This window comes from Salmo salar, chromosome 16 (assembly GCF_965601325.2).
Source record: "Salmo salar chromosome 16, fSalSal1, whole genome shotgun sequence".
NCBI classification, from domain to species: Eukaryota; Metazoa; Chordata; class Actinopteri; order Salmoniformes; family Salmonidae; genus Salmo; species Salmo salar.
The window spans coordinates 97,481,495-97,489,836 of record NC_138306.1 but is presented as its reverse complement, the minus strand read 5'-3'; the positions used below and the strand labels follow the sequence as shown (position 1 = coordinate 97,489,836).

Here is an 8,342-nt window from a genome sequence, read left to right as displayed (position 1 = left end):
AAGGCTGTCGTGGTAACAGGCGTTCTATTATAAAGGCTGTCATGGTAACGAGCGTTCTATTATAAAGGCTGTCATGGTAACGAGCGTTCTATTATAAAGGCTGTCGTGGTAACAAGCGTTCTATTATAAAGGCTGTCATGGTAACGAGCGTTCTATTATAAAGGCTGTCATGGTAACGAGCGTTCTATTATAAAGGCTGTCATGGTAACGAGTGTTCTATTATAAAGGCTGTCATGGTAACGAGTGTTCTATTATAAAGGCTGTCATGGTAACAGGCGTTCTATTATAAAGGCTGTCATGGTAACGAGTGTTCTATTATAAAGGCTGTCATGGTAACTGTAATATTAGTGTATTGTAAGTGTCATTTGCAGTGAAGTTTAGTCAACAAATAACATTGGATTATTTTCTTTACATGTTTTAGCTGTGAGTTCGGTTCACATGAACACACAGAGACTGAGCATGTAGATTACATTCTGTGTTGTTTAATTAGTTAAAACCTGCATTTTCCCCCTAGTAGAGATTTATTACATGTTTCAGTACAACAACAATAAAAAGTGTCTGGTTTTAGGGCCCTCAGCAGTTTACATCCCTGGACAGTAGAAAGTAGTTAAGTGTAAAAACATCATATCTAAAAAGCTATGCTGTGTAGCGGCCCATCTATCCTCTAGCCAGGTCCCAGACCTGCTGGTGCCATCAGGGCAAGGAGTGGCATCTATCCTCTAGCCAGGTCCCTGACCTGCTGGTGCCATCAGGTCACAGTTCAGGGTAACTCTCTGTCCTTCCTGTCGATGTACACCAAGCCATGGTCCCCGTAGGCGTCGTAGCTCTCATAGAAGTTGTGTTTGAGCCAGGCAGGTTGGTAGGAGGTGGTGCTGTAGAAGAAGACCTCCATTATGCTGCCTGGGTTCCTCTTCTCTCTCCCCTCCACCTTCCAGTCCTCCAACTCTATCTGAACGGAGGTGCGCTGGTACATGGTTGGGCAGCCCTCGAAGGCGTCCAGGAAGCTCAGCATGGTGTCGTCCACCTTGTACACCTCCCCCCGGACCCTGTGGCCTTCCCCGGGACGGTTCAGCAGGAAGGGGATGTTGTAATTCCCAGCGATCACCAGCGGGTAGCGATCTACGGTACGGGCGTGACCACAGAACCCAGCGTTCCCGTTCCCTTGGTCCGGTAACATCCTGAAGTAGTTGGGCTGACCGTTCTTCAGAGTCCCATAGACAAAGATATAAGTCATCTGGACTGGCCGGAGGTAGATCTGGAAACAGGACGAAAAACGGACCGCTTAAGTTGTCTCACAGTTAAAGGGGATAAGTCCATTTCTGAACCTCTAAATGGATGTGAACCACTGGAGGATGGAGAACGGCTCCTAGTAAAGGCCGGGATGAGTGAACGGAATGGAAACAAACCATTTGTTTTGATGCCGTTCCGTTACTACGGGCAACCGTTCTCCCCAATGAAGGTGCCACCCAACCCTCCTGTGATGTGGACCTATTGGTTCCTGAAGAATATACCGGAACTAATGAATGTCTCGTGAGCGTAGTTCCATCTGTCGTACCCCGTCTGTCGTACCCCGTCTGTCGTACCCAAATCCCCTCTCTCACACAGAGGGGCCCAACGACTAGTCTACCTGCCTCCTCTACACTCTAACCACTAGGCTACCTGCCGCCCCTCCACTCTAACCACTAGGCTACCTGCCGCCCCTCCACTCTAACCACTAGGCTACCTGCCTCCTCTACACTCTAACCACTAGGCTACCTGCCGCCCCTCCACTCTAACCACTAGTCTACCTGCCTCCTCTACACTCTAACCACTAGGCTACCTGCCACCTCTACACTCTAACCACTAGGCTACCTGCCTCCTCTACACTCTAACCACTAGGCTACCTGCCACCTCTACACTCTAACCACTAGGCTACCTGCCTCCTCTACACTCTAACCACTAGGCTACCTGCCTCCTCTACACTCTAACCACTAGGCTACCTGCCTCCTCTACACTCTAACCACTAGTCTACCTGCCTCCTCTACACTCTAACCACTAGACTACCTGCCTCCTCTACACTCTAACCACTAGGCTACCTGCCTCCTCTACACTCTAACCACTAGGCTACCTACCCCCCCTACACTCTAACCACTAGGCTACCTACCCCCCCTACACTCTAACCACTAGGCTACCTGCCGCCTCTACACTCTAACCACTAGACTACCTGCCTCCTCTACACTCTAACCACTAGGCTACCTGCCGCCCCTCCACTCTAACCACTAGTCTACCTGCCTCCTCTACACTCTAACCACTAGGCTACCTGCCTCCTCTACACTCTAACCACTAGGCTACCTACCCCCCCTACACTCTAACCACTAGGCTACCTACCCCCCCTACACTCTAACCACTAGGCTACCTGCCGCCTCTACACTCTAACCACTAGACTACCTGCCTCCTCTACACTCTAACCACTAGGCTACCTGCCGCCCCTCCACTCTAACCACTAGTCTACCTGCCTCCTCTACACTCTAACCACTAGGCTACCTGCCTCCTCTACACTCTAACCACTAGGCTACCTGCCGCCCTCCACTCTAACCACTAGTCTACCTGCCTCCTCTACACTCTAACCACTAGGCTACCTGCCGCCCCTCCACTCTAACCACTAGTCTACCTGCCTCCTCTACACTCTAACCACTAGGCTACCTGCCTCCTCTACACTCTAACCACTAGGCTACCTGCCTCCTCTACACTCTAACCACTAGGCTACCTGCCTCCTCTACACTCTAACCACTAGGCTACCTGCCTCCTCTACACTCTAACCACTAGGCTACCTGCCTCCCTACACTCTAACCACTAGGCTACCTGCCTCCTCTACACTCTAACCACTAGGCTACCTGCCGCCCCTCCACTCTAACCACTAGTCTACCTGCCTCCTCTACACTCTAACCACTAGGCTACCTGCCTCCTCTACACTCTAACCACTAGTCTACCTGCCTCCTCTACACTCTAACCACTAGGCTACCTGCCTCCTCTACACTCTAACCACTAGGCTACCTGCCGCCTCTACACTCTAACCACTAGGCTACCTGCCGCCTCTACACTCTAACCACTAGGCTACCTGCCTCCTCTACACTCTAACCACTAGGCTACCTGCCTCCTCTACACTCTAACCACTAGGCTACCTGCCTCCTCTACACTCTAACCACTAGGCTACCTGCCTCCTCTACACTCTAACCACTAGGCTACCTGCCTCCTCTACACTCTAACCACTAGGCTACCTCCGCCTCTACACTCTAACCACTAGGCTACCTGCCGCCTCTACACTCTAACCACTAGGCTACCTGCCTCCTCTACACTCTAACCACTAGGCTACCTGCCTCCTCTACACTCTAACCACTAGGCTACCTGCCTCCTCTACACTCTAACCACTAGGCTACCTGCCTCCTCTACACTCTAACCACTAGGCTACCTGCCTCCTCTACACTCTAACCACTAGGCTACCTGCCTCCTCTACACTCTAACCACTAGGCTACCTGCCTCCTCTACACTCTAACCACTAGGCTACCTGCCTCCTCTACACTCTAACCACTAGGCTACCTACCTCCTCTACACTCTAACCACTAGGCTACCTGCCTCCTCTACACTCTAACCACTAGGCTACCTGCCTCCTCTACACTCTAACCACTAGGCTACCTGCCTCCTCTACACTCTAACCACTAGGCTACCTGCCTCCTCTACACTCTAACCACTAGGCTACCTGCCTCCTCTACACTCTAACCACTAGGCTACCTGTCCGTCCTCTACACTCTAACCACTAGGCTACCTGCCTCCCTCTCACACTCTAACCACTAGGCTACCTGCCTCCTCTACACTCTAACCACTAGGCTACCTGCCTCCTCTACACTCTAACCACTAGGCTACCTGCTCTCCTCCTCACACTCTAACCACTAGGCTACCCTGCCTCCCCTCCACTCTAACCACTAGGCTACCTGCCTCCCCTCCACTCTAACCACTAGGCTACCTGCCTCCCCTCCACTCTAACCACTAGGCTACCTGCCTCCCCTCCACTCTAACCACTAGGCTACCTGCCTCCTCTACACTCTAACCACTAGGCTACCTGCCTCCTCTACACTCTAACCACTAGGCTACCTGCCTCCCCTCCACTCTAACCACTAGGCTACCTGCCTCCTCTACACTCTAACCACTAGGCTACCTGCCTCCTCTACACTCTAACCACTAGGCTACCTGCCTCCTCTACACTCTAACCACTAGGCTACCTGCCTCCTCTACACTCTAACCACTAGGCTACCTGCCTCCTCTACACTCTAACCACTAGGCTACCTGCCTCCTCTACACTCTAACCACTAGGCTACCTGCCTCCTCTACACTCTAACCACTAGGCTACCTGCCTCCTCTACACTCTAACCACTAGGCTACCTGTCGCCTCTACACTCTAACCACTAGGCTACCTGCCTCCTCTACACTCTAACCACTAGGCTACCTGCCTCCTCTACACTCTAACCACTAGGCTACCTGCCTCCTCTACACTCTAACCACTAGGCTACCTGCCTCCTCTACACTCTAACCACTAGGCTACCTGCCTCCTCTACACTCTAACCACTAGGCTACCTGCCGCCTCTACACTCTAACCACTAGGCTACCTGCCGCCTCTACACTCTAACCACTAGTCTACCTGCCTCCTCTACACTCTAACCACTAGGCTACCTGCCTCCTCTACACTCTAACCACTAGGCTACCTGCCTCCTCTACACTCTAACCACTAGGCTACCTACCGCCTCTACACTCTAACCACTAGGCTACCTGCCGCTACACTCTAACCACTAGTTCCTCCTAGCAGATGCAGTGGCTGTGTTGGGAGTGGACCCTCCTAGTAGGAGGTTATAAATGGCTTTCTCTTTGAGGGTGAATCGATTTGGTTTGAGCTTTTCCCTGTCGTCCGTTTAAGTTTATAATAAATGTAAAATACAGAAAAACCCCTGTATAGCTTCATAACATGGTTAAAACAATCATTTTGATATCATGGATGGTCCGTCCTGGCATCCCATAACGCCGTTAAATGGTTACATTTATCCATCTTTTCACCGAAACTGCTGATTGCAGCTTTGCTTTACAATAACAATAGCTGATAACTAGCTGCTAACTAGCTGCTAACTAGCTGATAACTAGCTGCTTCCAGTTGTTATAACTAGCTGCTTCCAGTTGTTATAACTAGCTGATAACTAGCTGATAACTAGCTGCTGCTAACTAGCTGCTAACTAGCTGCTTCCAGTTGTTATAACTAGCTGATAACTAGCTGATAACTAGCTGCTGCTAACTAGCTGCTTCCAGTTGTTATAACTAGCTGATAACTAGCTAATAACTAGCTGCTGATAACTAGCTGCTAACTAGCTGCTTCCAGTTGTTATAACTAGCTGATAACTAGCTGATAACTAGCTGCTGCTAACTAGCTGCTTCCAGTTGTTATAACTAGCTGATAACTAGCTGCTGATAACTAGCTGCTTCCAGTTGTTATAACTAGCTGCTTCCAGTTGTTATAACTAGCTGCTAACTAGCTGCTTCCAGTTGTTATAACTAGCTGCTAACTAGCTTCTTCCAGTTGTTATAACTAGTTGAACTCATTTTGTTTTACAACTACATCAACAAAAGTGAGGTCAGAACCACACTAGTTTCGGTTTCTGCAGATTGTCCAAATCCTCTCCTCTGGAGAACAACTAGGAGCACGTTTTTATTCCAGCCCGGCACTACACGTCAATCATATGTACGTAAAGACTGAAGGTGCAGAAACCATAGACCGTTGATGAGTAATCCTGCTTGTTATTAATGCTGGGCTGGAACCAAAGCGTGCTCAACCCCAGTAAGTCTCCGGGACTGCGGTTTCGTTTTGAAACGCATCAGAGAGACATTTTATCCGTCAGAAACGTCGCTTAGATACAGTAACTCCACAAGAACATCCATCACAAGTCAGAACCGAACCGGTACACCGGCAACGTTAGAGGAGTTTATAATAAAACACATTGAAACACCACGTGTTGTTCTGCTTACCAACAGAGAAGTGAGTAAAGCAGCTCCCGAACAGCCTCTCATTCCGTTTCCTCTCCGAACCGGTTTAACGGCGCTGGTGAAATGTCGGCTGAACGGACACCGGGGGTGAAGAGCGGAAACCCTCACCCAGCAGGTCTCAGGAAGGAAGGAGGAGGAGGGGTTTCCCGTACAATGTTGTCGTCCTTCATTTTATCGCTAATATCAAATACTTTGTAAACTTCACGTCGGGATGAAATTAATCATTCATGTTGTTATATTAAACATAGACGGAGTAAAATGTTGGAAAGTAATACACATGGATGAATTATTATCATTACACTTTCATAAATACTAGTCGAATAAGACGTGGGAAGAGATGAGTTATATTTATAGACTAATATAAATCAGTAGTGGAATTTGATACGGGGCCATCCAATGTGTTTCATTAGCGCCACCTACTGGACTGGAGTACAACTCCCTGATACTAAACATATACCATCTAACACTACACTCACTCCAAAATGAACACCCCCCTATTCTACTAATTCCATGTATTTATTCCTACCTCATGCCATCATTACATTTACAATTTTAGTCATTTTAGCAGACGCTCTTATCCAGAGCGACTTACAGTAGTGAATACATTTCATACATTTTTTTTCTCCCTCTTTCTCCATACCGGTCCCCCGTGGGAATCGAACCTCAACCTGCCTCTCTCCTAGAGGACATTTCTAACCCTGGAAACCTCAACCTGCCTCTCTCCTAGGGGACATTTCTAACCCTGGAAACCTCAACCTGCCTCTCTCCTAGGGGACATTTCTTATCCCCAGCTCCATGAGCACCCCTACAATTAACACATTCCACTACTTTCCCCAATATGAATCATTAATAGTTGTCTAAGATTGTTTTCAACTACTGTACTTGTTCAAGCGGTGAATGAGGAAGCGGTTTCGCCAACTCAACTCTCGCGAGATTTGTGACCTGTGGCTTCAACAGTGTTCATGCAGAGGGCTCCCTCTGTTGGCCGCAGCGACCTGTGGCTTCAACAGTGTTCATGCAGAGGGCTCCCTCTGTTGGCCGCAGGCCGGGCCAACGTGCATGCGGGGCTCCCCGTGGCCGCGCGTGGCGTTGTGTTGTTTTTTTCAGCTGCTTTTGAAAGCAAAATAACCTTGAAGTATCCCAAAAATATATAAAACATTATTTCAACAACAACAGAAATATGTTTTGGTCTTACTGCTATTAGCTCATACAGATGCATTGAATAACAGATTCACTACATGGATCAGATGGTCCCTCAAAAACAATCTAAAGAGATTTTGTTCTGAAGTGTCGATGTCTGAGAGAGATGAGATCAGTCTCCATACATGGGTTCGATTTTTAAGATAAAAATGTTTATATATATATATAAATATTTTTTTTTTTCTCACATCCATTAAGTAGAGACTAAAATAACCTTCAACTTTTTTTTTCAGCTTTCAATGTTTTTTTTTCATTTTTATTTTCTAAAGCATTTCATGTGTGGATTGCACTGTTTTTGTCCTGTTACCCACAGGCTTTTGACCTTCTATCTATTACACTTGAAAATATATTTTTTTTATAAAAATGGAAACTATATATACATATCAGATGTGCATAAGAGAAATGGAAACTAGATGGGAAATGGAAACTAGATGGGAAATGGAAACTAGATGGGAAATGGAAACTAGATGTGAAATGGAAACTAGATGGGAAATGGAAACTAGATGGGAAATGGAAACTAGATGAGCATAAGGGGAATGGAAACTAGATGTGCATAAGAGAAATGGAAACTAGATGGGAAATGGAAACTAGATGGGAAATGGAAACTAGATGGGAAATGGAAACTAGATGGGAAATGGAAACTAGATGGGAAATGGAAACTAAATGGAAACTAGATGAGCATAAGGGAAATGGAAACTAGATGGGAAATGGAAACTAGATGGGAAATGGAAACTAGATGGGAAATGGAAACTAGATGGGAAATGGAAACTAGATGGGAAATGGAAACTAGATGGGAAATGGAAACTAGATGGGAAATGGAAACTAGATGTGAAATGGAAACTAGATGGGAAATGGAAACTAGATGGGAAATGGAGACTAGATGGGAAATGGAAACTAGATGAGCATAAGGGGAATGGAAACTAGATGTGCATAAGAGAAATGGAAACTAGATGGGAAATGGAAACTAGATGGGAAATGGAAACTAGATGGGAAATGGAAACTAGATGGGAAATGGAAACTAGATGGGAACTAGATGGGAAATGGAAACTAGATGGGAAATGGAAACTAGATGGGAAATGGAA

At 47.1% G+C, this 8,342-nt stretch overlaps 1 protein-coding gene across 2 annotated transcripts; it reads right to left on the bottom strand.

Annotated features, from left to right (window-relative positions):
• Positions 1 to 462: 462 nt before the first annotated feature.
• Positions 463 to 6,253, bottom strand: tina1 (Troponin C-akin-1 protein). Of its 2 annotated transcripts, XM_082962330.1 has the most exons (3): positions 6,043 to 6,253; positions 737 to 1,255; positions 463 to 681 (listed from the first exon to the last, which is right to left on the bottom strand). In XM_082962330.1, exons 1-2 carry the CDS (start codon positions 6,082 to 6,084, stop codon positions 761 to 763), a joined length of 537 nt encoding a protein of 178 aa, XP_082818456.1. In that variant the 5' UTR covers positions 6,085 to 6,253; the 3' UTR covers positions 463 to 681; positions 737 to 760.
• Between the last annotated feature and the right edge of the window lie 2,089 nt (positions 6,254 to 8,342).

What these genes read in the sequence shown, in the direction of transcription:
- tina1 (XM_082962330.1), bottom strand. Translation starts at nt 6,084, where the DNA reads ATGAGAGGCTGTTCGGGAGCTGCTTTACTCACTTCTCTGTTG. An exon ending in CTTTACTCACTTCTCTGTTG is followed by an intron (nt 1,256 to 6,042) that starts GTAAGCAGAACA and finishes TCCTGTTTCCAG; the next exon opens with ATCTACCTCCGGCCAGTCCA.